This window comes from Argopecten irradians, chromosome 10, assembly GCF_041381155.1.
Source record: "Argopecten irradians isolate NY chromosome 10, Ai_NY, whole genome shotgun sequence".
In the NCBI taxonomy this organism is placed as follows: Eukaryota; Metazoa; Mollusca; class Bivalvia; order Pectinida; family Pectinidae; genus Argopecten; species Argopecten irradians.
In genome coordinates this window covers 11,741,029-11,756,155 of record NC_091143.1, presented here as the reverse complement: position 1 = coordinate 11,756,155, position 15,127 = coordinate 11,741,029, and the positions used below count along the sequence as shown (strand labels likewise).

At 36.4% G+C, this 15,127-nt stretch overlaps 2 protein-coding genes across 5 annotated transcripts in view; both read left to right on the top strand.

Moving 5' to 3' along the window:
* LOC138333120 (uncharacterized) overlaps window positions 1-6,997 on the top strand; it is a 29,799-nt gene extending 22,802 nt beyond the window's left edge. For all 4 annotated transcript variants that reach the window (XM_069281258.1, XM_069281256.1, XM_069281259.1 and 1 more), the window contains 2 exons: window positions 4,669-4,767; window positions 6,239-6,997. In XM_069281258.1, coding sequence (XP_069137359.1) covers window positions 4,669-4,767; window positions 6,239-6,377 — 238 coding nt within the window. In that variant the 3' untranslated portion in view covers window positions 6,378-6,997. The remainder of the gene's footprint in view (window positions 1-4,668; window positions 4,768-6,238) is intronic.
* LOC138333983 (uncharacterized protein KIAA1958-like) lies at window positions 67-4,658 on the top strand. The gene is made up of 2 exons (XM_069282711.1): window positions 67-1,795; window positions 2,020-4,658. Exons 1-2 carry the CDS (start codon window positions 1,123-1,125, stop codon window positions 2,712-2,714), a joined length of 1,368 nt encoding a protein of 455 aa, XP_069138812.1. The 5' UTR covers window positions 67-1,122; the 3' UTR covers window positions 2,715-4,658.
* Window positions 6,998-15,127: the final 8,130 nt, after the last annotated feature.

Here is a 15,127-nt window from a genome sequence, read left to right as displayed (position 1 = left end):
ACAGGGCAGCGTGATGGGGTTTTAGGGGTAGCCCAGGCGCGCGGGGGGGGGGGGGGGGGGGCGGCCCTTACATTCTTAGGATTTGATCCAGGCCTTGTTTTAGTTTGCCGTTCACGAAATTCAATGTACTCATTATTCTCTGAATCTTTACATAGCTTAATATCCCCCCAACACATATCCCTGTGTTCAGTAACACCTCGCATGCCAAAATGCACAGTATTTAGAAACCAAACTGTTCTTAACAAACTGTCAGGGTTGTGTGAACCAAGTTGACCTACGTCATACAATTTATCTATGTCTTTGTCTGAAACAGCATCAGCCCTCTTTTCTAAATTGCCCTTTCCCTCTCGTTTTAGCTTTTTTTTGTTTAGATTTGATAACCTCCATTACCTTAGAAAACTCTACACTTGTTGTTAGTTGTTTGCCGTAATCTTTCGATTTCAAATACCGATCAATGCTACATGCCATGTTTCTAATGGTAGCAGGTTCATATTCCTTTCCATGATTGTTTCTAACATTCATAAAAAAGATACAAAGTAACTTGTTCAGCTGAACTGGCGGAATTGATTCTAATGGCCTGTTTTCCTTGAGAACACTCTGAAAAAAATCTCGTACTTTTTTCATATCTAAATCAGTTTTTTTCTTAGTGTTTTTGTTGACCTCTGAAGCAATGAATCTGTCAACATCAAAATCTTCTAATGAATCTTTGTCTGACAAATATAGATCATGGGGCTTATCAACTGGGGGTGTTAATGTACTCTGAATGGTTTCCGATATCGTGACAGATCTAACGTTAGTTTGTGTTATTATATGGCTGTGTGTTTTGCTCGCTCCTGATTGGCTGAAACTACACTTTCCCGCCACGATACAACACCAGAAACCAGAAAATTCCGAACTATGCATTGTGACGTCATCCCAGGTTGATATAAGATTCCAGAACCCTCAGGTCGTACCCAAATATCGAAATCTTGCATTGTGACGTCGAGTAAAATGACGTCACAATCACTTCACAGGTTGATATAAGATTCCGATGGGCTCAGGTCGTACCCAAATATAGCGTAAAGGGAATTTCCGAATATAATGACGTCAGCATAATCAAACGTGACGTCATTAGTAAGCAAGATGACGGAAGGCGGCAGGTTTGCTACAGTCAATGAGGGAGAACTAAAACGGCTAATAGAAGAAAAAGATGCAAAGAACACAAGACGTGCAATGGAGACTGCGGTAAAAACTTTTCGATCATACCTGAAAGAGAAAGATGAAAGCGAAGACTTTGAGAAAATGTCTGCTGCCGATTTAGATAAACTTTTAGCCCGGTTTTTTGTGGAAGTGAGAACAATAAACGGTGAGCATTACAAAAAAACATCACTGTTTGCGCTACGACATGGGCTAAATAGGTTCTTGTCAATGCATTCTGACATGGATATTATTCACGGAGACGATTTTAGTCATTCCAAGAATGTTTTCCAAGCTGCTGCAAAGGAACTGAAGCGCCAAGGAAAAGGCGGAATCGATCATCACCCACCGATTGAAGAAGAAGACACGAGGAAAATGTACGCCTATTTTGATCTTGACAATAATGTAAAGTTACAAGAGAAAGTATTCGTAGACATGATGCTGTACTTTGGACGACGAGGACGGGAAAATATTCATCTGTTAAAAATTTCCGACTTCGCAGCCAAACAAGACGGCGACGGACAACTCTACATTTACATGAAAAAGGATGAACTGACTAAAAACCATCAAATGGATGCCAATACAGCAGATGGACGGATGTATGCTGTTCCTAGTAAGTGAATGCCATATACATAAAGTCTCCATTAATTTATATACAGTACAGTAGTCTACATGCGTATAATTTAGTCTACGCAGTGCGTATATAAAAGACGAGATAAATTGATAACTATAACAGTTAGATACATGTATTCATCCAACTTACACTTGATCGCTTTTACAAAATAAGATGCATGTATACTATTTCGGTATAGCTTTATTACCAGAAATAATGTTATTTTACAGATGATCCGATGTGTCCAGTTAAGACATTTATGAAATATAAGCAACACCTAAACAGCAAATGTGACCGCTTATTCCAACGCCCAAGTAAAAAGGAAAACGCTTTGTCCTGGTACGACAACATGGCTCTTGGACACAACACCATTGGCAGCATGATGAAAAACATTTCAACAAAAGCTGGACTTTCCAGAACATATAGCAACCATTCCTTGAGAGCTACTCTTGTACATCTTTTAGACAGTAAGGGTAATTTTGCGAGTAGGCATATTATGACTGTAACTGGACACCGCGCTGAATCTAGCCTGAAAAGCTATACTGGATACACGGAACCAAGTATGAAGCGGAAAATGTCAGACGCTATTTCAAGCACATTACGTGTTGAAACTGAGTCAAAGAAACCCAAATCTGATGCCTCTTCGCCCGATGTATCAAATATGGATTTGAGCGCCGTATCATTCGAACCATTATCCTCGTCTCAACTTGACAACTTGCTGAATGATTTACATACTGATGAAATTGAAAACGACGCATTCGATGAAATATTGAAAAACTTAGATGTGGAAAAATGTACCAGCAATTCTCAAAATCGCAATCTTAATATCAACATTGCAAAAACATTTGAGAATAAGATTCCCTTTCCGTGCTTCAACTTTTCAAGCTGCTCCAATATTACAGTCAACTATAACTTTAGCAAATAATTATTGAGAACATTACTGTCCAAAACAGTCAGTCTGTTCATATGTTTGTGTATACTTTTCATGACAAATGAGGATTAAAAATGAAGTTTATGCGTTGTTTGTCATTGTATTGAAAACATCTTGTACCAAAGTTGTGAAGTGCCGTATCTGCGTCATCGGCGAAAAGAATTTTTCTTATGAACGTAAATATCAAGTAAATGCCATATAATAAAACAGTTATCGACCTGTTTCCAGGTTGATATGGTGGTTTATCAACCATCGAAAGAGATATAACCCTCGGCCTTCGGCCTCGGGTTATATCACTTCCTCAGGTTGATAAACCACCATATCAACCTGGAAACAGGTCGATAATTGTATAATATTGTAACGTCGCGACCCGGGCATGACGGTATGACGTCGAACCGATACCGGGCTTCAGTTGCTATTTTGCCTGAATCAAACTGAATTTCAAATCGGTCGAAACCATAATTAGTGTCTGCCTTTGAAATAGCCTTGATTACTCCCCTTTCCCCGTCACATAGCTTCACTCTGTCGCCAATATTGACCAAATCTTCGTCCATCGCAGCCATGATGTTGACGTTGAAAGCAGACGACGTAAACATTGATCACGTGGGGTAGAAAAAGTAGTACCGGTCAAAGGTCAATTTCTCCACCAATCAAAACGCCGGAAGGTTATATTCCACTAGTGGAATATCAATATATATAATCAACGGTGTGTACATATAACCAATGGCCTGAGAGTTGAATAAATCGACACATTGTGGTAGAAACATAGATTTTAAATGGTCAGTGGTGTAATTTGGCGACACAAGTGAAAGAGTTAAATTACATTACATTGCATTAATAAACCCTTGATAGAGTAAAGCATGGTTATAACGAACCTCTAGGGAATTACGGTAAGTGGTCTTCTGGATATAACTGTGTCTTAATAGTTATAACATGATTTGTTGAGATATCTATGTCAGAAAGTCGACTTTCATGTACATTCCGACATGTTGACATAATAATTTTCGAAAGTGAAATTATATTTTCAAGACTGGCTATCATGGATCTCGTCTTAACAAGTTGAGTCGATGTTCGAAGTAATTCGGGTTGTGTTATAACATGACTGGTCGACATGATTATTTCAACAAGTCAAATTACCGTAACATGACCTACACGTATAATAACAGAATGACAGAAATATACTACCATAATCTCCACTTATTCTGTAAATGATTCATTATATAATCCCTGAACATATACAAAACATGTAACTATATTTTTGCACGAATACAAATGAAGAAGGCAAAAAAAAAAAAACCAATAACAACAATGCTTGACATGAATCTTTGATATTGAGGTTAGAAAAAAATAAAATATTGAAATTGTGTTATGAGCTGAGTGGCAGAGGCAATATTCAAATTGTGCTGAATACATGTATCTCTGATACATAACCATAGGTTCCTCTGCGTGTTGTCTGCGAGTTATACCGTTGTTGTACATCAGAGGATGCCTTAGTGGGCTATCAGCAGGTCATCCGTGGAAAATATAACTACATTTGGAACACATGTTGGCTATATGTTATATGCTGTTTTAGAATCAAAACGTCATATAAAATGCTGAGGTACCTTCTTCTCAAGTCAGAATGATGTTGAATAAACTGATGATAAGTGAACTGATATTTAAATGAAGCGTATATGTCATGCCTCGTCGAGCCACGTTTCCTAAATGAAATATCTATTTCACAAAAGAATCAAATGCCATTTGTAATGTACACGGTACTTACACTTCCATGGATTATATCGTCGAATAAATCTCGGGCGATCTACCAGTGAGGGTTATCTGAAATGTATTTAACAAAATTACAGAGAATGCCTGATTTTTCTTCTCGTTAGTTGTATTCCGAAGTTGGTAATTATGGTATACTTTGTATCGCATTCTTTGAAATTTGTTTTCGATGAATCTATTTTAGACCCCGACAACATACCAGCGATGTGCCAGTGTCCATATTGCCACCCAAAAACAGAGATGCCCGAGCTGCGAATAAACAAGAGAATATTATTTTACACAAGTAAGAATTCCATTGGATGTAATTTTGTTTCTTTTGAACAAACAAGCCCAATATTGCTCTCATCAAACGTGTTATATTTTCTAAAGATGTTTTTTACCTAATATTTCGGACGTTCTTGCACAATAACATGTCTCAATTTTGTCGAATGCAGCTTTTTATTGTATTTATGTCCCTATGCATCCTCGATACTCCAGGGGTTCCGATCACTTACGATCTCTACACTCCTGGACTATCTCATGTTGAAATTGAAGGCAGCTCAGCGGAAAACATTTGACCAATCACAGGCTAGCAAAGATTTCGTTTGAAGACTACAGAGAGGGCGACGCCTAACATCAAAGCCACATAGTCAACCACAGTGTACCGTTATACGGCTCTTTTGATGTACATCAAACGACTAAATTACCTGTTCTGTTCTGTTGCCTCCAGTTTTACTAAGAGATAGTCCAGGGGTGTATAGATCGTAAGTGATCGGAACCCCTGGAGTATCGAGGATGGTTCCTATGTGGTGTTTTGACTAGATCCCTATGTTGTTAATTTCGTAGTCCAAATATCCTATGCTGGGAGGTCCCAATGCTTTTAATGATCATATAAAGTGACTACATGAAACATGTAATTCATATATTTTTTTTAAAATATATTCATATTTAAACGTTAAATAATCTCTTTTTTTGTGTATATCGCCTTAAGTATAATTAAAAGAGGTAAAACACCGATTTTTGTTTTAAACTTGCAAACTTCGTGTTCAGACTTTAAAAGTTATCCAAAATGATGTCAATATACACTCATCTCTGAAAGTAGAGGTACTCTCATGGTTTTGGCTACTGTATGTTACTTGTCATGTCTGGCTACTGTAATGTTCACGTTTTCAAACCCATTGACATTATCACTGCAATTTGATATTTAATATTTACAGGTCAACCGCTCATAATGTTCATACAAGTACTTTTAGTTGAATCATTTTTCGTAGTGTTGTCTTTTTCCCAAATTGTATCGTTCGCAAAATACGCAAATATTACTACACGGGAAAATAAGTTCACGCATAATAAGCTTTATCGTTTACCATTTATTAGTATTATACATGTATTTACGTTCTATTATTTTTTACTTTCTATCGTTTTATTGCAATCTGTGGATTAATTGTTGAATGCCAATCATCGAATACATCCCAGATACAATATCATAAGATAAATGTGGAAATTTTGTGCGTTTGGTAACCGTAACGACATCCTTGAACAATCTTTATATTATTGCTTAATACGTATCTGAAATGCCTATGTTTCTCAGTAAATATTAAAAAAACAAAAACAACAACAACAAAAAACAAAAAAACTAGACATATTTATGCATATTAAGGTTGGTTAACATGCAGGCAAAGCAGCAAAATTAGAAAACATCCATTACAATTGAACCAGGGATATATTGAATATTAATTTATTCGTAGTAATAGTTCCATCCTCTTTTTTTTACACAGACGTCAACACCCACACGGTTCTTTATCAAGGCATATTTTGCCTCCAAGAACGACACAGAGGTCTGTGGCGAGTATAAACAATGGGACTACAGATAAAAGATCTGTTGAAGAGATGAATCGCCTCAATCAACAAGTATAGAACTGTCAAGGAGTTAAACATATCGACGAATACATACTGCAGTAAAATCAGTATACATGGTCAAATGAAGCTGTCAATCTGTGGTCATTATTTTTGCATTTTGATAACAATATTGGTAATTGTTATTAATGTGACTCTTTCTGATGTGATTTAGTTTAAACATACATAAAGCATCACCAAACAGAACTATTTTAATGAATACATTGTATGTTGTTACAAATGCTTATAATACATCATACAGGTATGTCCGTTAAATTGAATGATTTCCACAGCTTAATTCTTCAAAGTCCATGGTTTTCAATTTACAGAAGAAAAAACAACACGTCATTATTTACACACAGTTATGGCCGATATAATTTTGATAAACTTTCATACGCCATTGAGCTTTATGTTATTTTCTACAAGACATTCACAAGATTGATATTAGTAAAGGAGATAGCCAAAAATGAATATATGAATAAGATAATCAAGATTACTTACAACGGATAATGTTCGTGATCGTGAGTTGAAAAATAATCTTGTTATTGAAGTTTCAACTTATTATATCTTTACGGTCTAGCAACAAAAATAATTATAATCATGGATTTCTATTTCGGATTAAAATACCTATTTTTATTGTTCTTTTTCTTCTTCTTATTATTTTTTTTTTCACTTCTTTCTTTATTTCCACAAATCTTGCTACCTGGATATCTCACGAACGGAACGAGGTATGACTCTTAACTTTGGACATGCTTTGTACATAGACTAGTTCTTGAAACGCACGTTCAATTTCGTACGATAACGTTCCAGGTCAAGGTCACAGATGTGAAAAAATACTTGTTTTCGAAGCAATTTAAACGCTCATAACTTCATAACCATTCGCTGCACAAAGTGTGCGTAGCGCTCGTTTTTTCACACTATATCATCAAAGTCACAAGTTTGCGAGAGGGTCAAACGGGGTCAAACAAAGGGTTCAAAAAAATTGATCGTAGAAATAATTTGAAGGTTTGAAAAAAGAGCTTGCTCTTAGGCACATATAATGACCATTGTTCTTCTAGTTCTTCTAAATTGTCTTAATTTCTCATGAGGAATACAGTCATATCATTCTGCATGAGCAATATCTTGAAATCGTAATGACAGGAAAATTTCAGATAAGCATTGGATGCTCATAAATATGTATGATCTTATCTCTAAAATTTATACCAGAAGCAAACACCATGCTGGTTAAAGTTTATTCGGAAATCAAACTATTTTCTATATAAGCCGAACGTAGTCCTAGCGGGACACAGTGGTCAAAATTTCGTCGCATACGTAACAAATGTGTTAATACTATTATAATGTAAACATGCTAAAATCAAATATACCCAAAATATAAGCGATAAACTCTCCACTCCATCAAATTGTAATACCAGGGACTGGGGAAATAGAAGAGAGATGGAAATTGGCAACATCAGAAGGGAGCTTTGGAGAAATATTCAAAGAATCAACAGACGTCCAGAAACCAGCTCTCATCAAACTGACGCAAGGACTCAGGGAAAGACTCAAGACACTGACAGGAGAAAAAACGAATAGAAGAAATTGGAAAGAGAGAAGCAGGAAGAGGGGCAAGTATTGTGGCAAACCCATTCCAGTTCGTGAATAAGCTCTGTGGGAGCAAGAAATCAGAAATGTTGACATGCTCAAAGGAGGAAGTCATCTGAGGAAAACCTACAGTGATCCTAGGAGAGCGGAAGATCTGGTAGAGAATACAAAGATAAGAGAGGTCAGAGCGAGCCGAAGCTATTTTGGGTTCCCGTAGTAATCCAGAAGGCACGAGCAGGATCAGCACCTGGACCCAGCAGCGTACCATATAAGATTTACAAGAACTGCCCAAGACTGCTGAGAATGTTATGGCTCTTGCTTCGGAAGGTTTTTAGGAGAGAGGGTTTGTCGGAGAGCTGGAATAGAGCAGAGGGGTGCTTCATAGCAAAGGAAGATAACTCCAAAGAATCAGCTAGGACTATATCTTTGCCGAATGTGTATAACAATGATACCGACTGTATAACAATTGTGCCGACTGTTTACCAATGGTACCGACTGTTCACCTAATGGTACCGTTATCAAAGATTATTGGGGTATGAAAGAAGAAAACTAATAAGAATATACTCTCATCAAATGTACACTTTGATTTCTGTGGCATAGGCAATAATCCTCACTTGTTCTGGTATGTACTATTTCTTGCTTTGGTAGTTATAACCGTTTTAAACCATTGTCTACGCTAGTATTTTCAAATTATGAATAACTAAGGGCTACTACGGTCATATACTATAGCCATTAAATAGTAAGTGTTCCAAAAGTCCGTGTTAACAATTTTGATTGAAATCGTACAATTAACATTTCATCGGAAACAGCTTGTCGTACCTAACATGACATCACAATTTAAACAGCATGTGCATGTGGATCTTCAAGGCATGTCACCACACAAGAGTATTACCGCTGTTCCACTAGTGGCTATGGGTGTCATCATTGATAACCAATGGCCAATATACAAAAAGGGCGAATGTCCGGTATCACAAATTCTAGCTTTATGATAGCCATATAGAGACACAAACACTTGTTAGTGTTTTGACGCCACCTTGCGAAATCATGAGATAAATTGACATATATGTACAAAGGGACACAACTCCTACTTCATTTAAAGCTACTCAGTGATGATTTCATCTAAATAACCCAGCAAAGGTAGACTATATCAAAGCGGCGGTATAATATCTGTTGTTATGTTGTTGTGAACTCTCTTGTTTGACATTTTAATATAGATGTCCGAAATTGAGATTCTCTATCTCGACCTCCATCTTAATCTTACCATGCGGGGATATTTATTAACACGATGAAAAGTATTGCTATCATACACGGTATTTCAGAAACGCAGAAAGGTTCAGATATAAATTGTAGACATGGACATCCATACAATTTGATTGATGTGTAGGTACTTACAGGTGCAATGTATCACGTGCAGGGCGTAGGAAGCGGGGGGAGCAGGGGGAGCAGGGGGACAACTGCCCCCCCCCGTTCCCCAGGACGGGGGGCAACCATGTCTTTTTTGCCCCCCCCCCCTCCCACCCATTTTCTCTTAAAAGATTACTTTGTTTATGTGTCTTAGTAAGACAATTAATTCATTATTATTTATTATAAAATATTTACATTTTCACTTCGCTCCGCCTCAATGAAACTAGTAAACTCCGATCACTTCATTTCCCAATGAAGATGCTTGGTCACGCGCTGACCTCTAACCAGCGTGAGAATACATTGTTTACATTTTAACCTAGTTTTACGCCGCTTCAGTTTTGAATGAACTTTCTGGGATGTGGCCTATCGCTGTACATTTAGAAACACAGACAGAAATGTTTGATAAAGTGATATTAGAAATTGTTAGTAATATGATATTACAGATATTTTACACGTATTTTGAAGAAACGATGACTTAGGCTCAAGCCCCGGAAAATGCTGAACATAGGCTACTGAGCGCAGCGATGTTCATCACTCATCGAAGTAGGCATAATCAAACGCAAATAGTTAGGATAATGTGTACAATATATAGATCTATATGTGAACCGGTGACATACATGTAAGCTTAGAAACGATAGATTCCATAAAAATACGCTCAAATACCAAACAGGCTGATTTCAGTGACATAAGCCTAACGAAACGATTCTGCGAGTGTCAAAACCCACGGCATTCGAGGGTCGTTGGAAACCACCAACATTTCAAATCAATGTTTCTCTACTTACTTTATACAGAATTTTAATCCTAAAACTCCAGTTGACAGAGAAGTTATCACATTTCAAGAATAACACACAAGTCTTCCAGTGATCTGCGACTAAATCCCACATTTTAACACGTTTTTATTGAGCCCCTGAAGCATGGTTCTTGGACTGCATCGCATACCATAGACACAGGGGTTGGATTTCACAACAGGTTTAGTTAATAAACATTTAACTGCCAGCTACAAACAATTACCAGACGGAAATACAACATTCATGTACATTCCATAACAATCGCAATTGATTTTTAAAAGATTTGATTATGTTTAGATACCAACTATTCAGCATTTTCACCACAATCGTCATTTTCTTCAAAACCGGACCCCTGCTAAATCGAGCAACCGGATTACACTGCTAGTACTGCGCAGTATTTTTTTTATTTGAAGCTACATGATCATGTTTTTATGATACAATTTAAGCCATTAATTCCTGTATATCAAAAACAATATTTCAAAATCGCCGTTTTTAATTGTAACAACGCGCAAAAGAATGAAGTTATTTTCGGAACTACATTTTATGTTGCCTTGGTGACGAAAAGAACTGACTGGCGGCTGTTCCGTAGCTGTACATACATGTACGATAACTGGTACAATGTTGCAAATTGTATAATAATCTTATACCGAATACATATAATTTGACTTTTTTCAAAAGCGGGATATTTAAATTGGTTAACGTAAATATAAGGATTGATTATCAATTTTGTTGCTTGCATTGACTGATGAAGAAAGTTAATCTCGTGCAAATGTTACATGAACTGCTTCGCAGTTCACTTCATTTGCACGAGATTAACTTTCTTCATCAGTCAATGCAAGCAACAAAATTGACAATCAATCCTTAAATGTATCGTAAAATTCATCTTAGCCATTCTAAATCGTTGATGTTTGTTCTCGGGGGAACCCCCCGAACCCCCCAAACACCAAAATCTCGCGCTTTCTGGCACTCGCAAAATCATCAAAATACATTGTAAAACTCATCTCAGCCATTCTAAATCGTAATATCTTTCCCGGGGTCGACCCCCCCGACCCCAAAATCTCGCGCCTTCGGCGCTCACACGCTAATTCGGCCAATTTGCGTATTCGTTAATTTCCTTTTAGCGACCCCACTGTCTATAAATGTGTAGAAGGATTTTATTTAATGATATATATATGAAAAAACGTATATAAAGTATATATGGTTGTGTGTTGAATTAATCTCCTCCTGTAGGTGCGGCGCGGGGGGGAGGGGGTTACAAAATATTGAGGACCTTTGCCCCCCCATTACGTTTCATCTTCCTACGCCACTGACGTGTAGTTCATATGATACATTTAACAAACTTTAGTAATTTCAAAAGGTTTCGTAAATAACGGCATCTGTATGAGTAATATGATCATCTGGACTTTAGTCAATGATATGCCAGATTGTATCATTTATTCTGTGATAATATATTGCAAAAGATTAAATATGTAGAATTGATGTAAGAAAAACAATCCCTTGTTTCTTTGTAAGGTTTTATGTACATTTACCTGCTCAAAAATCATTTCTGATACAGTTTCATCATTGAAATAATGATTTTTACCACAGTCTTTGGGATCGAATGTACATTGGTAAAAACAGTATATCATTGTTTTAGTAATATCATAAATAACATCATAATATTTTATTGTGAAAGCCTAGCTATTCATTATTATATTCCAACAAAGGGTGGTATCGCTTGCTTTACATATAATATGTCTTAATTCGTGCAAATATGATTTTTCGTGAAGAGGTTACAACAGTTTAAAGTCAGGAAAAGGTTCCGAAACACCCTGTACCAATACAGTGTAGTTTCCACTTTTTTTTATATGGAGTCATTCCGGTAGATAATGAATATAAAACGTCCTATTACAACTGTAAGGGCGAGCTACCAAACTCATTGTTAAAATTCAAACACGTGTTGATTTCATGAATAATGGACCCCGAAATACGCATTAATTAACAGTGACCATAATTTTCATTTAAGAACAAATATAACGCCTAGAACATGTGTTATTTCTACATAGTGTATTTCGGAGACAACATTTTAACTGATTATGCATATTTATCTGGTTGCGTATGATTTTGACTTTACCGTTAATGATAAACGTAAACTCAATTTTCGGATATAGATTCTACATGTACATTGTATCAGTAATAGAAGCCTATGGAGATTATTTCTGAAACAAACATGCATATTGGAAAAAAAATGTTTCTAAACACATTTGGGTGGGGGTGTATATGGAATTGGATTAGTCGATCAGTACCGTTTATAGAAAATCAACAGGTACGTAAATATTTATGTATGTATCATATAAATTTATGTGGTTTTGAAAAAAAAACACCTGATTGATTAATCAAAAGAATGTTTGAAAGAACGGACTGACGGACGAATAAATGAATGAACGAATGAACGTATGTATACCGAGGTGCTTGGTGGTTTGTTAAGCGTTTCAGCAGACATTAAAACAATAAACTAATGTTTTACTTTGTAGCATTTGTATACTTGTATATAAGTAGAGCTATTTTACACATACAGCGGTACCTGTACGCATTTAGTCAACTGTCACTGTCGACGGCGGTAATTAACACGGAGCTGTACTTATCGATAAGCGGATTAACTGTAATTCGTGTCCTCACTATAAATAAGTACATCACATGATAATTTCTAGGAATGCGATTGGATAACAGCCATGGTCTTTTTTGTGACAGTTCTCTGTCCTTCTTGACTACGGGAGACTATACCTGACTACGGGAACTATTCCGTCTTTGCATATTACAGAGTTAGCTCCCTTGCAGGTAGGTATCGATTGTTACGTCATTATTTTGTGAGCGCAATTCACGCAATTTTTTTCCGAAAAGTATGACGTTACGCTCACAAACACATGACGCCACAATCAATACCTACCCGCAAGTGCAGATAGCTCTGCAATCTGCAAATTAGGAATACTAAAGTATAGTCCCTCGGGAATAAGCACGCGACCAAATATATGACGTCATAATGAATGTCATGTGACGTACTAAATCTATTATGGCTTTTTCCCTCGAGAACAGTTCTTCTATAGTGTTGTCTGGCGAGGTAAAGTCCTTCACCAGACAACACTATAGGAGAACAGTTCCCTCCGGAAAGGGCCATAATAGAATATACAAGTAGGTACAGAGTTATTTACCATCTACTTACAGAGAAATAAATGAACATAAAAAACTTCCTTATTTTACGCAAAATTAAAAAGGTAATTTATTTTTGAATTCTCAGAAAATAGAAAACTATATTCTATCAAAATAGTTGAATTTATGAGCGAAAAAGAAATAAGTAGTGTGTTATTGAAATCTTTAGAAAGTTCGACGTTTCCATTCATATAATAAATTTTAAATATGAAACTGTACTTTTTAATCAGACACAGGTGCGCAATGTACCAAGGTGTAATCAAAGCTCCCCTAAACCCTGATTGGTCTTCCCGTAGGTTTGCCCTCATACAAACGTTGGTTGTTACAATGTACTAATACTACACTTACATCTACGTTTGTAGACTTTCCTCTGGATAATTCGACTCTGATAGATATGACCATATGTTAGAAGATCCTACTTCTGTATGTATTTTCTAAAAGGATACGCCCTTCAGTAGTAGTTGTTCTTTTGGAATACCCCGAAATATAGAAAAAAGAGTAGGAGGTGATAGAGGGAGAGAGTGAGGGAGTGAGTAAGTGAGTCAAACTATACCTTGCCTTGTTATTGAGTTAGAGTTAGCTCCTTATATAATTACTTCACTAGATGACCTAAGTATAGCTTAGTTATTGTGTGGCTTTCGAATAATACGGAATTTAAGTCACGACTGATGAGAATTCGTGCAATAAGTAGTGTGTCATTTTCCATCGTAAGGAGCGCGATGATTTTTGTCATGTAAATAGACAATGATTTTGACTAGTGGAAATAAGACGCTACTTATCAATTTTCGCTGAAATTAAATAATTTCTAAATTTTGACCATTTTACTTACTAGCAAGTTATTTTACACACGCCGGCTAATAACTGAAACCAAAGATATGTATTACTTTTACAAAACTGCATAAGAACAAAGAGAGTCGCCAACATGACGATGAAAGTTCTAAAAAGTATTTATTTTTATCAAAGACTGGACTTACGTTTGGTCGTGTGTGCCATTTGATTGATGCGTAATTAATATAGATAATGTCACCGTGATTTGTTCATTTATCTGTCCGTCTGTCTGTCCATTGATATATTTGTTCGTGTTTGTTTGTCTGACCTAATGAATATTTTTTCCGTTCGCTCGTTTTCATATGTAGTGTCTGTTCTGTCTGTTCGTAAGGACGTTTGCACAGGCAAGTTAACAGACGGAGGGAAGGACACAAGGACACCAGCTGGATATATATAATCATCATTTTTTCCGTTCGGTCGTTCTTTATTTCAGTCGTACGTTCCTTTTTTCTTTTGTTCTTACGCTAGTAATTTCTTTCTTTCGTGAATGCGTTTGTTCCTTCCTTCGTTCGGTCATTCAATCGAATTAAAACGAAGGAAACACGTGTTAAAATATCACATGTTTAAGCGACATATCGTTACAGTGAAATTCCCATGAAATATATAACTTTTTCTCTCATACATACACGTGTAATACTGGCTGGTCTAGGGCAATACACTCATGTCGCCTGAAGCTGAATTGCATGACAACCCGTGCAATAAAGACACGTGACATCACGGCGTCAACAAAATTACTAATTTCTCGGTAATATTTCAACATTTTTTTCAGACACTATGCTGTATAAACTTTAAAAGATAAAAACAATAGAATTTGCGTTGAAAATATCACGCAATTATCATGCACGGAGAAATGATTTGCACTTACTGATCTTTTTTTTCGAATTCATTTTAAAATGGCGGAAAGTCGTAGTAGTAAAGTTGCAATTAAACGTTGATGTATGAGAGAAAATACTCTTTCATAAGTGGATATGAAGATAGGGATAT

Excerpts from the sequence above, each read along its gene's own strand:
- LOC138333983 (XM_069282711.1), top strand. The coding sequence starts at position 1,123 with ATGACGGAAGGCGGCAGGTTTGCTACAGTCAATGAGGGAGAACTAAAA. Across the intron at positions 1,796-2,019 it reads GTATGCTGTTCCTAGTAAGT|ATGATCCGATGTGTCCAGTT; the intron begins GAATGCCATATA and ends GTTATTTTACAG.